The 15,338-nt window shown below is 42.2% G+C and overlaps 1 protein-coding gene across 4 annotated transcripts in view; it reads left to right on the top strand.

Annotated features, from left to right (window-relative positions):
* Positions 1–15,338, top strand: part of LOC130294531 (O-acyltransferase like protein-like) — a 57,565-nt gene that overhangs the window by 27,647 nt on the left and 14,580 nt on the right. For all 4 annotated transcript variants that reach the window (XM_056544475.1, XM_056544466.1, XM_056544483.1 and 1 more), the window contains 5 exons: positions 2,530–2,694; positions 5,983–6,085; positions 9,948–10,049; positions 10,561–10,726; positions 13,675–13,754. In XM_056544475.1, coding sequence (XP_056400450.1) covers positions 2,530–2,694; positions 5,983–6,085; positions 9,948–10,049; positions 10,561–10,726; positions 13,675–13,754 — 616 coding nt within the window. The remainder of the gene's footprint in view (positions 1–2,529; positions 2,695–5,982; positions 6,086–9,947; positions 10,050–10,560; positions 10,727–13,674; positions 13,755–15,338) is intronic.

Genomic DNA, 15,338 nt, shown 5'->3' with positions numbered 1-15,338 from the left:
GCTGAATACTACAGAGGAAATTCTTTGCTTTTTGGAACACAGAGCTGTCTGCTGACATCACAAGCACAGTGCTCTCTGCTGACATCTCTGTCCATTTTAAGAACTGTCCAGAGTAGGAGAAAATCCCCATAGCAAACATATGCTGCTCTGGACAGTTCCTAAAATGGACAGAGATGTCAGCAGAGAGCACTGTGCTCATAATGTCAGAAGAGAGCACTGTGTTCCAAAAAGAAAATAATTTCCTCTGTAGTATTTTGCAGCTAATAAGTACTGGAAGGATTAAGATTTTTTAATAGAAGTAATTTACAAATCTGATTAACTTTTTGGCACCAGTTGATTTTAAGTAAATCAAGAGGAATTCACGCCGAAAACTTACGGGCAGAAAAAATTATTTTATTTTCGCGCAAAATTCGCGCGAAAGGAAAATCTGCCATGTGAATGAGATAGCGGAGATTCCATTCACAACAATGTTAACTTCGTGTAGCAGAATTTTCTAGCTGAATTTTACCGCCAGACTCTGCCGTGTGAACATACCCTGAGGGTTAATATCCACAGCAATGAATAAGAGACAAATATAATGCACTCACCGCTGATCACGATGCGAAAGTTCAAGCTTTATTCTAACAGAATGCAAAAGCTTCAGTAGACAGGACAGGTACACAGGGAACTCAGATGGAACAGGTGAGGCGGGGGCGTGACGGAGGGGCGGCAACTAGTTTTGCACTCTAAGGTGCTTCCTCTGGCGTGTATGGGCCAGAGGAAGCGCTTTAGAGCGTGAAACTAGTTGCCGCCCCTCCATCACACTCACGCCCCCTTTGGCACAAATCATATTCGGTCTGAATTTCACAAAAATCCAGGTTTATTAGGATCAGAACTTTTGGTGACACGTATAGGATTTGTTTCTCCTCTTTTCCTGTCCGAAATGCATCCCAGAGGTAAACAGCTATATTGTATGTATTACTTTATTGAGAGAGTAGTGGATGCCTGGAATAGCCTTCCTGCAGAAGTGGTAGCTGCAAATACAGTGAAGGAGTTGAAAGGAATACTCCGGTGGAAAACTTCTTTTTAAAATCAACTGGTGCCAGAAAGTTAAACAGATTTGTAAATTACTTCTAGTAAAAATTCTTAATCCTTCCAGTACTTATTAGCTGCTGTATACTATAGAGGACATTATTTTCTTATGGGAATTCTTTTCTGTCACGACCACAGTGCTCTCTGCTGACACCTCTGTCCATTTTAGGAACTGTCCAGAGCAGCATATGTTTGCTATGGGGATTTTCTCCTGCTCTGGACAGTTTCTGACACGGACAGAGGTGTCAGCAGAGAGCACTGTGGTCATGATAGAAAAAAAAAAAAGAACTTTGTAGTATACAGCTGCTAATAAATACTGGAATAATAATAAATACTGGAAGGATTAACATTTTACAAACATTTACAAATCTGTTTAACTATCTGGTATCAGTTGATTTAAAAAAATAAAATTAAATTCCACCGAAGTACCCATTTAAGCATCCATGGGATAGGCATAAAGCTATCCTTCATATAAGATAGAGATAGGTATAAGGCTATCCTTCATGTAAGATAGGGATAGGTATAAGGCTATTCTTCATATAAGATAGGGATAGGTATAAGGCTATTCTTCATATAAGATAGGGATAGGTATAAGGCTATCCTTTATATAAGATAGGAATAGACATAAGACTATCCTTCATATAAAATAGGGATAGGTATAAGACTATCCTTCATATAAGATAGGGATAGGTATAAGGCTATCCTTCATATAAGATAGGGATAAGCATAAGGCTATTCTTCATATAAGATAGGGATAAGCATAAGGCTATTCTTCATATAAGATAGGGATAGGTATAAGGCTATCCTTCATATAAGATAGAGATAGGTATAAGGCTATCCTTTATATAAGATAGGAATAGACATAAGACTATCCTTCATATAAGATAGAGATAGGTATAAGGCTATGATTCATATAAAATATGGATATGTATAATTCTATACTTCATATAAGATAGGGATAGTTATAAGGCTATCCTTCATATAAGATAGGGATAGGCATAAGGCTATGATTCATATAAGATAGGGATAGGAATAAGGCTATCCTTCATATAAAATAGGAATAGACATAAGACTATAAGATAGATAGGGATAGACATAAGGCTACCCTTCATATAAGATAGATAGGGATAGACATGAGGCTATCCTTCATATAAGATAGGAGCATGGACTATACATAGTATTCAGGATATTGGACCGTCTAGATGGTTCGTATATTGCAGCTTCCACTCACTACATTGACCGGGTTGGCTACAGAGCTGCTCAGTTTGTTGCACAGGAGCAAGGAATTTTGCCTTCGACAGGAGTCCCTGCTCCTGTACTTACTTCACTTGGGTAATATCAGGGCACTCCTGGATCTGAAGTGGGATCCAAATCCAAAATGAGATGGACATGAATATTAAGTGCTTTGCTCATCTCCGCTTAGCATTTTACCCATCCTGTAAACTCTCTTGTCTCCAGCTTGTATTGATCGAGTTATGAAGAGTTTTGCAATACAAGAGAATTTCCCAGCTGTGATGAACCCCCAGAATCAGGAGTACCCCAGTCTGAACGGAATCCGAGTCCTCAGCCTGTTGTGGATCATTTCTGGGCATACCAGTCAGCTGGCTAGCGTCTTCAACATTGGTGAGTATGGAAGCTGCCTCCATGTATAGTGTAATACCCTGATATATCAGGGCTGAGCTCTGCGACTGAATACAATGTATTCAGAAAATCTTCAGACCCTTTCACTTTTTTCACATTTTGTTATGTTACTCCTTATTCTAAATTAAAAAAACGTTTTCCCCATTATTATGCACTTGATACCCCATAATGACGAAGTGAGAACCGAATGTTAGAAATCTTTGCTAATTTATTGATAAGGAAAAACTTAAATCTTCCATTGACATAAGTATTCATACCCGTTACTCAGGAATTAGGTGCAGTCCCTTTGGCAGTGATCACAGCCTCCCGTCTGCTTGGAGATGAGAAGATTTGGAGATTTTCTGCCATTTGTGGTGCGGGGTGTGATTAAGGGCAGATGTTGTAACCCTTAGGGCAGATTTTATTAACCCTTCTATTCGTGATTCCAGGACATGGTTATCATCTATACCACCTGAGGTGTGGCTGCTGGTTCCTGGGCCAGACGTGGGGTAAATAATGACTCCGATGCAAGGTTACAGAACAGCAGCAGCTTTACTGAGGCAGAGAGATGTTATAGTCTTTACAGCTCAGTTTAGGCCTAAGCAGGTGACCAGTGACTTTTGGAGACTTGTGGGCTCGCTGGGACTTGAAGTGGACTTGGAGTCAATTATGCAGTCCCAAACTCAATAACTAGCTAACTATGAGAGAGCATCAAGTCACTGTTTTTTTCTAAGTTCTAGCGCATGCGCGGCCTCTATTGAGAATATCTGTGGAGACATTAGCGCAGGCGCAGTTGACTCCAGCAGGCCGGCGGATGTTTGAAGTTCTCCGCAGTCGGCTTTTGACATGCGCTGCGCATCTTGATGATATCGGGAGTAAGTGTTGACATCAATTGATGACGGAGTATAACGTGGGATCGCTGGATTAGGTAATTCAGGTCCCGCATTGGTGAATGATTTTTGCACACAGATGGTGCTGATTACAAGTGACATTTTATTGGTTGCCTTAGTGGCAATGTTTGTTACAATGGACTACATTGGAGAATATGACTGGGCCCACATTGATGAAATCTGAGGGATGGGTTATATATACCCCCTCCGCCATTTTGGCAGCTGCCATTGCCACCATTGCCTCTTGAGAAAGCCGCGGAGGCGGCGAAACATGTAGAGGCGGCAATTGTGTGTATCTTTTAAGCGACACCAGAGTGATCCCCTGAATAGGCAGCCACTGCAGGGCTACCTAGTACTTGAGAGGACATTGATCCTATTTAATGCACCTACTGATATATTTGGATCACATGGTTGTCAGTTTTAATCTTTTTGTTGTGGGAATTATTTTTTAACTATAAATAATAAAAGCTAATTTTTAAGGGGTAAGCAATAGGGGTTTACACCCCGGGCTTCGGCCTTGGGGTTTAGTTATTGAATTTGGCCCCTTACTACCCTAGGGTAGTTTGTTCAATTTAATTATGCAGTCCCATGCTTACTTTAGACTTGACTATGCTGACTAAACTTCTCCCCTGTATTTAGGCTTACCAGGCTTTGACTTTCACCTGTAGGGGGTTCCACGGAAAGTGGTTGTGTGACTAGGCCTTGGTCTCCCTCAGGAACACCAGACACTCTCAGGTCTTCCCTTGACTGACTAGGCTAGCTCCTCCCTGCTATATATGGGAGCAATTTGGAGAGGTCCCATAGGTCACCAACAAGTCACCTGGTCACTGGCACCTTCCCTGGTTACACAGACTTAGCAGCAATATTTAAAGGCACACATGCCTCAGATTAACCAGCATATCCAGTAACATAAGAAAATATTGCATATTTAACACTTGACAGTCCATAAGAGAAATGTGGACCCAGGGGACACTGACAGAGAATCCGCCACACAGGACGGTTAAGGGTACAGGAGGACAACTCCTGTACTGGGCCACCACGCATTCTTCTCTGCAGATCCTCCCAAGCTCTATCACTTTGGATGGGGACTGTCAGTGGAAGCTATTTTAGGTTATGTTCACACATCCAGGATCTGCTGCATATTTTTGCAGTTGTTTTTTTTCTATCAATTGAAGTTACTGGGTGGCTAAATCTGCTGCACAAAATATGCAGCAAAAATATGCAGAAGATCCTGTACATGTGAATATACCCTTAAAGGGGTACTACAGTGGAAAACTTTTTTTTTTTTTTTGTTAAATCAACTGGTGCCAGAAAGTTAAACAGATTTGTAAATCACTTCCATTAAAAAATCTTAATCCTTCCAGTACTTTTTAGGGGCTGTATACTAAAGAGAAATCCAAAAAAGAAATGCATTTCCTCTGATGTCATGACCACAGTGCTCTCTGCTGACCTCTGCTGTCCATTTTAGGAACTGGAGAAAATCCCCATAGCAAACATATGCTTCTCTGGACAGTTCCTAAAATGGACAGCAGATGTCAGCAGAGAGCACTGTGGTCAGGACATCACAGGAAATGCATTTCTTTTTGAATTTCTCTTTAGTATACAGCCCCTAAAAAGTACTGGAAGGATTAAGATTTTTTAAGAGAAGTGATTTACAAATCTGTTTAACTTTCTGGCACCAGTTGATTAAAAAAAAAAAAAAAAAAAGGTTTCCACGGTAGTACCCATTTAATAATATATCTGTACTTTGTTCCATTCAGCTTTCTCGCAATCTGGTCTCTGAGTTCTACAGGCAGGTCTTTCCCCCTCATGGATTAGTCTTTGCTCTGAAATACATTGTCAGCTCTGACACCTTATACAGACAGGGCTGTGTCATTCCAATTCTTGTCCAATCAGCTGAATTTACCACAGGTGACTCCAATCAAGGTGGAGAAACATGTCAAAGAGGATCAAGAAAAATGGGAGGAGCCAGAGCTAAATTCCATGCGTAATAGCAAACGCAGGGGTCTCAAACTGATGGCCCTCCAGATGTTGCAAAACTTCAACTCCCAGCATTTCCGACAGCCATTAGCTGCAGCAAAATGGCTGTCTGGGCATGTCAGGCATGCTGGGAGTTGAAGTTTTGCAACATCTGGAGGGCCACCAGTTTGAGACCCCGATAATAAAGGGTCTGAATTTATGTCCATATGAAATTTTAGCTTTTGGATCTTGGGATAATCCCTAATGCAGTGGTCTCCAACCTGCGGACCTCCAGATGTTGCAAAACTACAACTTCCAGCATGCCCGGACAGCCGTGGGGGTCTGCAGGTTGAAGACCACTGCCCTAATGGTTGTCACCTAGTTTCTGTTCCTGAGCCATGTTTTTTACTATAGGCAGTAATGTATTTATGATGTCCTACAGATAACTCCTTTGAATGGAAAGCAAGAGTATTAGAAAAACCCCTGTACTTCTACATGCTGAGCGGCCCGGTGTACTTGGGTGTGGACTCATTCTTTTTCCTAAGGTAAGAAAGATCAGGCTAAGGCTGGGTTCACGCTGCAGAATTCCTGGGCAGAATTTCTGCCGGAGATCGAGCCGGCGGCGCTAGGACCGAGCAGACTGCATTGCTGCCCCCATAGACTGCAAAGCATTTCTGGGTGGATCTTTTGGGAGATCTGTTCAGAAATGCATTGCCATCTATGGGGACGGCAATGTACTCCTCGTGGTCCTAGTGCCACCGGCTCGATCTCTGGCAGAAATTCTGCCCAGAAAATCCACAGTGTGAACCCAGCCTTATACAGACCTCAACCTAGCCCCTTACAGGGACCTCAGATTTACCCAACGCTGTATAAAGAACCAATCCCTTATATAGACCACCGACCATCACAGACCTGTACACAAGACCCCACAGTACTCTCATTGGAAGTGTTAGTCCATAACAAGTAGCAAAAAAAAAAAAAAAATATATATATATATATATATATATATATATATATAAACAGGGCACGGGATCAAAATATCCAAGGGACTACTGAAGAAACCAGTCATCCAGGCACCAGAACAAAAGCCTTCCCTCATATGCAGACCCCAGACCAAACCTTCCCTATAAAGAAAACCCCAGATCAGATTCTTATATTTATAGAACCTCCCCCTATATAAGAAAAAAAAAAACAGACCCCACCCCCTACATACAGACCTAAAAGGGTTACTTTGGTGGAAAACTTTTTTTCTAATCAACTGGTGGTTGAAAGTTAAATCTTATTCCTTCCAGTACTGATCAGCTGCTGTATACTACAGAGGAAGTTGAGTTTTTCTTTCCAGTCTGACCACAGCGCTCTCTGCTGACACCTCTGTCCATGTCAGGAACTGTCCAGAGCAGGAAAGGTTTTCTATGAGGATTTGGACAATTCCTGACATGAACAGAGGTGTCAGCAGAGAGCACTGTGATCAGACAGAAAAGAACAACTCAACTTCCTGTGGAGCATACAGCAACTGATAAGTACTGGAAGGATTTAATATTTATTAAATAGTTGTAATTTACATATCTGTTTAACATTTTGGCGCCAGTTAATAAAAAAAATTAAAAAAGTGTTTTCCCCCAAAGTACCCCTTTAAATCTAAATTAAATGTGCAAATGCTCACCTCTCCCTGTTCCTCTACTCTCAACTCCCAGGCTCCAGCATAGACAACATCCTGGTGCTGTACCCTGAATATGTGCCTATTCTTCTGTGATATCTCCCATTTTTTTAGGAGTTGGTTGTTACCTGGACTACATTACTTCAGGGACCTATAAAGGGGTATTCCAGACAAAAACATTTTATCCCCTATGCGATCTCCCTGCAGCACCCGCATTCTATGTGGGGACTGCATCTCCAGTTTCGGGAACCTCCGGGTTTCCGGGACTGGGGACATGATGTCACGCCATGCCCCCTCCATTCATGTCTATGGGAGGAGGCGTGACTGCCGTCACGCCCCCTCCCATAGACATGAATGGAGGGGGCGTGGTGTGACATCACGTCCCCAGTCCCAGAAACCCGGAGGTTCCCGAAACTGAAGATGCAGCCCCGCACAGAATGCAGGTGCTGCAGGGAGATCTCGGGGGGTCCCAGCAGCAGGCCCCCCGCGATCAGACACCTTATCCCCTATCCTTTGGATGGGGATAAAATGTTTTTGCCCGGAATACCCCTTTAACTTCTTTTCTTTTAACAAGATGACTCTATATGGTTTTATACTTTATATGACTAGGGAATAAGTCTTTTTTATGCCCCTTTCAATTACGCACCATAAACAGGCAGCTCGGCTGGTTTTTAGACGTCACCATGTTTTACATTGCCCATGTTTAAATGAGTCGTAAAAGCTGCTATAAACGTAGCATTTAAGACTGAAGAGTTTAATTCCTCCTGAGCCACATTTCCAGACTTCTCTAGAGACACAATGCCCCCGTCTGATCTCACAGTTGTTGAAATTTGCAAGTGAACCCTCCTGCTCCTCAGCGTCTGGTTAGAAAGACTCCAATTACTAAGGTTAAGCTGTGCCCGGACTCCTTCCCTTCCTCGATAAGGGGATGAAAAGTGAACTCAATGTGTCCTGTTGTTATAGAAGGGGAAATGACGACATGTAAAATGATAATATCTAACCTAAAATATCAGCAAATAGTGGCTGCAAGGAAAGCAAATGTAAGCGCAGAGGGAGGGCTTAATTGGGGCCTTCTCCCAGGTGACAACGCTTGAGGGATTCAAGATGGTATTTTGATAAATCTAAATTGCCACTTGGAAAGTTAATGTAATTTTTAGAGGCCATTAATTGTCATATAGAAGAGTAAACACCAACCGGAATAAATCTCACTCCACTGCCATTGTCTCAGGTACCTTGGATCATGGCTTCATTTGTAAAGGGTATGTTCACCTTTAAATACCATTCAGGTTACATACAGATATAATTAGATGAAAAAGTTAAGAAACTAAGCAAAAACTTTACTTCTTCTTACTGATTCTGTTACATGTATTACTTTATCATCATTTATTCATAATTAGCTGAGTTCCTGGCACTGCTAGGTCTTCCTACCCAAACTTCGTAAGAGAGGAAAAGCAACAATGATGCTCTCATCCTCGTACCATATCTTGACCTTATATCCAGACCTCACATTCTGTCCTCATATCCCGACCTCATATCTCATCCTCATATCCGTTCTCATATCCCCGTCCTCATATCCCCATCCTCATATCCCGACCTCATATCCCATCCTCATATCCCGACCTCATATCCTGACCTCATATCCAGACCTAATATCACGTCCTCATATCCCGTCCTCATATCCCCATCCTCATATCCCGATCTCATATCCCTTCCTCATATCCCGTACTCATATCCCGACCTCATATCCCGTCCTTATATCCTGACTTCATATCCTGACCTCATATCCCATCCTCATATCCAGAGCTCATATTGCATCCTTGTATCTCATCCCTATATCTCGTCCTCATGTTCTGTCCACATATCCCGACCTTATAGCCTGACCTCATATGCCATTTCTTGACCTCATGTCCCATTCCTCATTTTATCACCCCCTTAATAATCGGAGCAGTGGTCTAGTCTGGAGAACCACGGTTTGGAGACCACTAGATCAGAGTATGTGAGCGCTCTGATTATTACATTTAGGCTTACAAATTGTGGTGTAGTGATGTGTCTGAAAATGTGCCAACATGCAAAAAGATATGTGTAACACCCCAACGAGTGTGGACCTACTGTGTCACTTATCGGTTTCACTTAGGGCCAAACTTGAGAGTGGAGTCTAAGTATTCCTTTTGTTTTTTACCCTTTATTCCACTTAAGGATGCAGAAACTGGACTACAGCTGCATGGAGATACTAGGTCCCTGTTAAGTGGTTGCAGGCCAGGACAACCTGGTGCCAAGAACTGGGGATACAAACGGGAGGGGCGAGTCTATGCTGTACATGGTGGTATCACAGCAAAAGCTGAATTGGTGTTATATTGTAGAGCAGCAGAGCTGAGAAGCTCAGGTGCAGCCAGGTGGTGTAAGCTAGATAAGAGTACAGGCATGGTTGACAATCAAGGTCAGGCACAGGAGGTCAGTGAGGTACAACAGGATCAGGCAGAGGCAGAGTCAGGTAACAGGCTCTGGTTAAACACATGAACACAGGATATGAATAGTAGCAGATACCTTCACTTAGTAGTCAAACTACACTATTGCTCAGGTGCCAGAGGCATGTTGTGGCACAATTGCTACACTTCACATATGTTTATCACATATGTTTATTCAAAAATGTTTTTAAATGTCATTCTTTTTTTTTTTTTTTTAAGAATGAGGTTGGACGCTTACTGATGAACATGCATTTAACAGGCTATAACTTTTGTCGTTTTTTTTAGTGGATTTCTGGGAGCTAAGTCATTTCTAATTTTAACTGAGAATTCTGGGCAGGAAGTATCTTTGGCCATGATGATGAACTATGTCTTCAGAAGGATAAAGAGGTAAGTGCCTCTCTAACACTTTACTGGAATTTTGATTTGAATGTTATTTTCAAGACCTTTCAAAAGGCTTCTACAAGTATTGTAACAGGGCTTCCAAGATGGAGGATAAAAACTGACCAAATTTAAAAGACGTTTCCATAGCCAACCAACCAATCCGTTTAAAGCTATCTTAATGGACAACTACAAAACAACTTATCTTTGGCTAATGGGGGGGGGGGGGGGAGAGAGTCCCTATTCTAAGACATCCATACACCCCAAGGTATCAAAGGGGGCAACCCCTGAGCACAGATTTACACAGTTCCCACTAAGCTCAATAAAAAAATAAAAAAAAACAGTTTTATTAAGCTCTACAGCTTCCCCCTAGTAGAATAATCTAAGAAACAAAATATCTTTAGACTAAAACGGGATAGACACTGCCTGATTGTGGCACAAGTGTATGGTCCTATGACTGACGTTGACTTGTCGGAGAAATGTTAGACTTGTTGAGTCATTGATGATTTTCTCTCTCTAGGATACAACCTCTCCACCTGGCTTTCATTCCTATATCTATTGGACTGATCTCATTGGTGAAATGGGGTGCCTTTTGGGAGTTGCCCAAGCATCAGTGGGACAGTTGCAGGCGGGTGTGGTGGGCAAACGTCCTGCTAATCACCAACTTTGTGTCAGTTTCAGATTCTGTAAGTATCAATTTTTTTTGTCTCAGAATCACTCAATCTTTTTAAAAATATTGTAGAAATATGAATATTATGATAACATTTTGTGTATACAGCTTCTATGCAGAGCTATGTCGTAACTCTGTGGTAACAGACTACAAACAAATCTGGCCGGCCCTGGAGACACATAGCTCTGCATAGGAGCTGAATGCACTAGGAGACAATTTGATTTGTTCCCTACTGTCAAAGTGCTAAAAGTATACTGTGGCAACCATAGTGGCTCCTATTATAGTCCTCATGCTGCTCTTCTAGTTATACAGTGTTAAAGGGGTACTCCGTCACTAAACATCTTATCCCCTATCCTTTGGAGATGTCTGATCATGGGAGTCCGGCCCCTAGGACCCCCCCCCCTCCCCCTCGCAATCTCTGACATGGCACCCCAGTCAGCCTGCCCAGAGATCACAGGGGATCCCGCTACCGGACACCGCGATCAGACATCTTATCCCCTATCCTTTGGATAGGGGATAACATGTCTAGGGGCAGAGTACCCCTTTAAATCCTCTACTCAAGCCATATAGGAGCTGTGATGGTGATCATATTTTTCTTCACTAGCTTGCCCAGGAAAATTTTCTACAAATTGACAGAAGAGGACAACCCAGGGATTTATTTACTAAACATTTTTAGGAAAATTTTCAATACTGAGAAATAGCAGGGGCCATAGAGTTATGGGGTGATGCGTTTGGTGATAAAGAACTTGAGGTGCTGCCCAGAGCCAAAACCTCAACCCCACCTAACACATTTTTGGATGACCTGCTAGAGAGTGTGAGCCAGAACTCCTAGAACAATATCAATGGATAACCTCACAAATGTTTTGTTGGCACAAATTCCCACAGACATATTACAATTTCTTGAAGAATGTCTTCTCAGAAGAGTGGAGGCTTGCAGTGCACAGGAAAGGTTACAATGAAGGCTAGCTGGGAGTAGTAGTCCTTTAGAAATATAGATAATGATGTCATGTGGCAGGGCGGTGTTCCCTTGTGAGCCCAGTAATTCTTCTGTCAATGGTGTGGAGTGCAGAAATAACACTTGTGTAACATGGAAACAACTGGAAACTTTACTGAACCTTCTGTGCAAATCCAAATACAACGCAGTCTTTTAGTACAGAGTAGAATGTTACTCTTAAAGGGTACTTCGATAATAAAAACTTATATACAAAATACTAGATAAGTGTCTGATCGCTGGGGGTCCGTCTTCTGGGACCCCCTGCAATCTCCTGCCCGGCACCACCGCATGGAGCATCTCTATATGCTTTGCTGAAGAAATTAAGTCTAAGCAGTGGGATCCTTGTTCAGCTTTCTTCTCCTCTGATTAAATGATACTCCTTCTTGGAGCTGGAAACTTAAAGGGGTACTCTTCCCCTAGACATTTTATCCCCTATCCAAAGGATAGGGGATAAGATGTCTGATCGTGGGGGTCCTGCCGCTGGGGACCCCGCGATCTCCCTGCTGCATCCAGCGTTCATTTAGAGCATTGAGTGCAGCTCCAGAGGCTCGTGACGTCACAGACACGCCCCCTCAATGCAAGCCTATGTATTGAGGGGGTATGCATAGACTTGCATTGAGGGGGGTATGGCCATGACGTCACGAGCGGGGCGTGACCGTGATGTCACAAGCCTCCGTTCCTCATCGCCAGTCATCTGGCACGGAGCGAAGTTTGCTATAGGGAATAAGATGTCTAGGGGCGGAGTACCCCTTTAAGCACCTTTCCCTCACAGCATGGACTGGAGAAGACCTTTTGGGCAAAATCTTCCAAACTCCGTACAGTAATAGCGGTAATCGCTGCACATGCAGTCCAGATTTGTCTCAGGTGATGAAACTTGGAATTGCCACAAGAGTAGTGACTTACTTATAGAAGGCTTGGACTTAAACAGCCTTTAGGACAGGATGGGCCTGGATGATAATAAATCTCAGAGAAATATTCTGGACTAGGTGTATGTCTGCCTAGCATGATCAGATGTAGGAGATATGTTGTTCTGGCAAAAGCCAGACTAAAGCTACAGTAACTAGTATGGGTTTAGCCTTCTGGGGACAGGGAGGTTAGAAAAAGAACTCTTTCAACTCTTTCCATAGGCTGCTAAAAGGTTCAGTTCAGAATCTAGCTGGGAAGCATTATGTGACCAAGGCATCACTTATTTTTACACAGCACTATGGAAATATTTAACCCACTCACATTGTACCTAGTGTGACAGCAGGGAGGGGAAGTCTGTTTAAAAAACAGAAAAACAGAATAGTCTGGGCTCTTACCTAGACAAAAGTGGCTGTTAGATGGGGAGGCATCGTGTCCATTGCCAGGTGGGCACAGCAAGGGCTGCAAAGGACACAAGCGTGGACTCCCGGAGTGAGAGCAGTGGCTCTGGTAACATACAGCAGGTGGCTGTATGAATGGGATTTTATGTTCAAATGTGAACTGTATCTTATAAGGCTGCAGTACTTATTGTGTTTAAACTGGCAGGGAAAAGCCCCCCAGTTAATAGTCAGGGCATGTTTTGTGAAGTGGCTAGACGGCCTAGGTGTTATTATTATGTTTTGTTTATTTTTGTTTATCCTGAAACTTGTTTAATAAACCTGGCGAGGAGCCAGAATTGCAGAAAGGACTTGCTGTTTGCCGGTTTATTGTGATAAACAATCCCAAAGTGAAACCCCTACTCTAGGTGTATGCTTTCATGGCAATGCAGTGTTTTGCAGCTTAATTCACAGTAGCCCATACACAGACTTTTGCAGGTAAAAGAGTTTTTGTTTCAGCCACGCAACAACTTAACATAGATTGCAGGTGGAACTTGGTTACAGGGACACTACAGGCTGTTATTGGTGCAAAAAGGGGCTCAATCCGTTTATAATATACTTCTATAAGTCTATAATAGAAGTTTGCTCAAGACAGTAGGAGATAATAAGCCGCATCCTTGTCTATTTCAGTGCACCGGATGGGCCTGGTATCTCTCCACTGATTTCCAATTCCATCTTACGACCCCACTTATAATCTTCCTCTACGTCAGGTAAGTGTGTCCTCGGGCACAGGTAATTATGTGGACATGGCTGTGTGTTAGGGTTCAGCATTCCCCAGTGATAGGCTATATTAATAACATAGATCATAGAGAGCACTGAGCCGCAGAGCAATGGCAGCTCAGCTTTGTCTGAGAAACCAGGATTGAGTTATGCCCTGCAGCCCCCGACTGCTGTGTATTTGTAGCACGTGGACGATGTCTCATTTCAGAGACAAGACTCTTAATAACAGCAATTACTACTTAATTGTAGACATATTACAGCTTACCTACCTCTATTATTCAGCCCATCTGCATCCTCCGCAGACCAAGAGAAACACATTAAGTGTTTCAATACATAGGTGGCCGCAAATCTGTCTCAGTCAATCATAATGATTAAAAGTGATTGGCAGATTTCTAATTTGAAGGGGGTTAAAACTAAAATGGTTATTAATTTACATTGTGAGTTTGCCAGGGAGAGGAGCGTAGATAAACTGTAGAACTTAAAATGTGTGTGTATGTGTGTTATATATATATATATATATATATATATATATATATATATATATATATATATAAAATATAGGGCTCAAGTCCTTCAGGAACACATGGGAACGGAGTTCCTGCACTTTTTTTCACAGCAGGAACACCATTCCCATTAGTAGGAGTCCTGTAGCACCAGCCCTTTGGTGGAAATCTAGGGTCAGTTCCCACACTGTTTTTCTGAGGACTTGACCTCTGTGTATGTATATATATATATATATATATATATATGTGTATATATGTATAATCTAAAACAGTTAGGGTGTGATCAACATTACTGGCTCCCTGAACATAAAATACACACTATGTGAAATGTATCATGAAATAAAGTATTGACTGAAACTGCTTAATCAAGAAAAATTGTCCAGCGTTCCAGGATATCGCATAAAAAATCTCTTATTTCAGATAAAAGGACGGTTATACAAAAAAAATCTCGTGAAACATAGAATGGCTTGACACATTTATTTCTTTTTTGTGGGTGGGGGGGGGGAGGAGGGGGTTGCCCCTTACTCATAAGCACAGTACTTATGAGTAAAGGGCAACTCCCTGAAATGCGTCAAGCCATTCTATTTTTCATGTGATTTTAATTTTTTAATTTTTTTTAGAACTGTGCTTTTATGTGGATCTGAAATAAGAGATTTTAATGGGATAGCCGCTGGACAATCTTTCTTGATTTCGCTATTCAATGGGCTGCACTTATGTGAGGTCTGGGAGTTCCCGGGAGAGACTAAGAGCTGACTAACCTGGTGTTTTTTTTAGTACAACTGCTTGGATAAAAAAAAAAAAATGTTTGATACAGAAAAGCACAAGAAACAAAAAGGAACACAAAAGAATGACACCTATGCTCACTAAAACAAAGGACAAGATCAGACTAACCTGTGATTATTAAAAGCCCCACTCTTTGCCTAAGGAAGTGCTGCTGTCTCTATATTGTGGATATCAAGTGAACTGTTGACCCAGACTCCCTTCAATAGCACTCCGCCAATATTCCATACCGGTGCTGCCGTTTTTCTTGGAGTAGATAGATAGATATAAATGAGCTAGATATGAGATAGA

Source organism: Hyla sarda, chromosome 1 (genome assembly GCF_029499605.1).
Source record: "Hyla sarda isolate aHylSar1 chromosome 1, aHylSar1.hap1, whole genome shotgun sequence".
Classification (NCBI taxonomy): domain Eukaryota; kingdom Metazoa; phylum Chordata; class Amphibia; order Anura; family Hylidae; genus Hyla; species Hyla sarda.
Note: the sequence above shows the minus strand (reverse complement) of the source record. Positions and strands in the feature narration are given on the sequence as shown.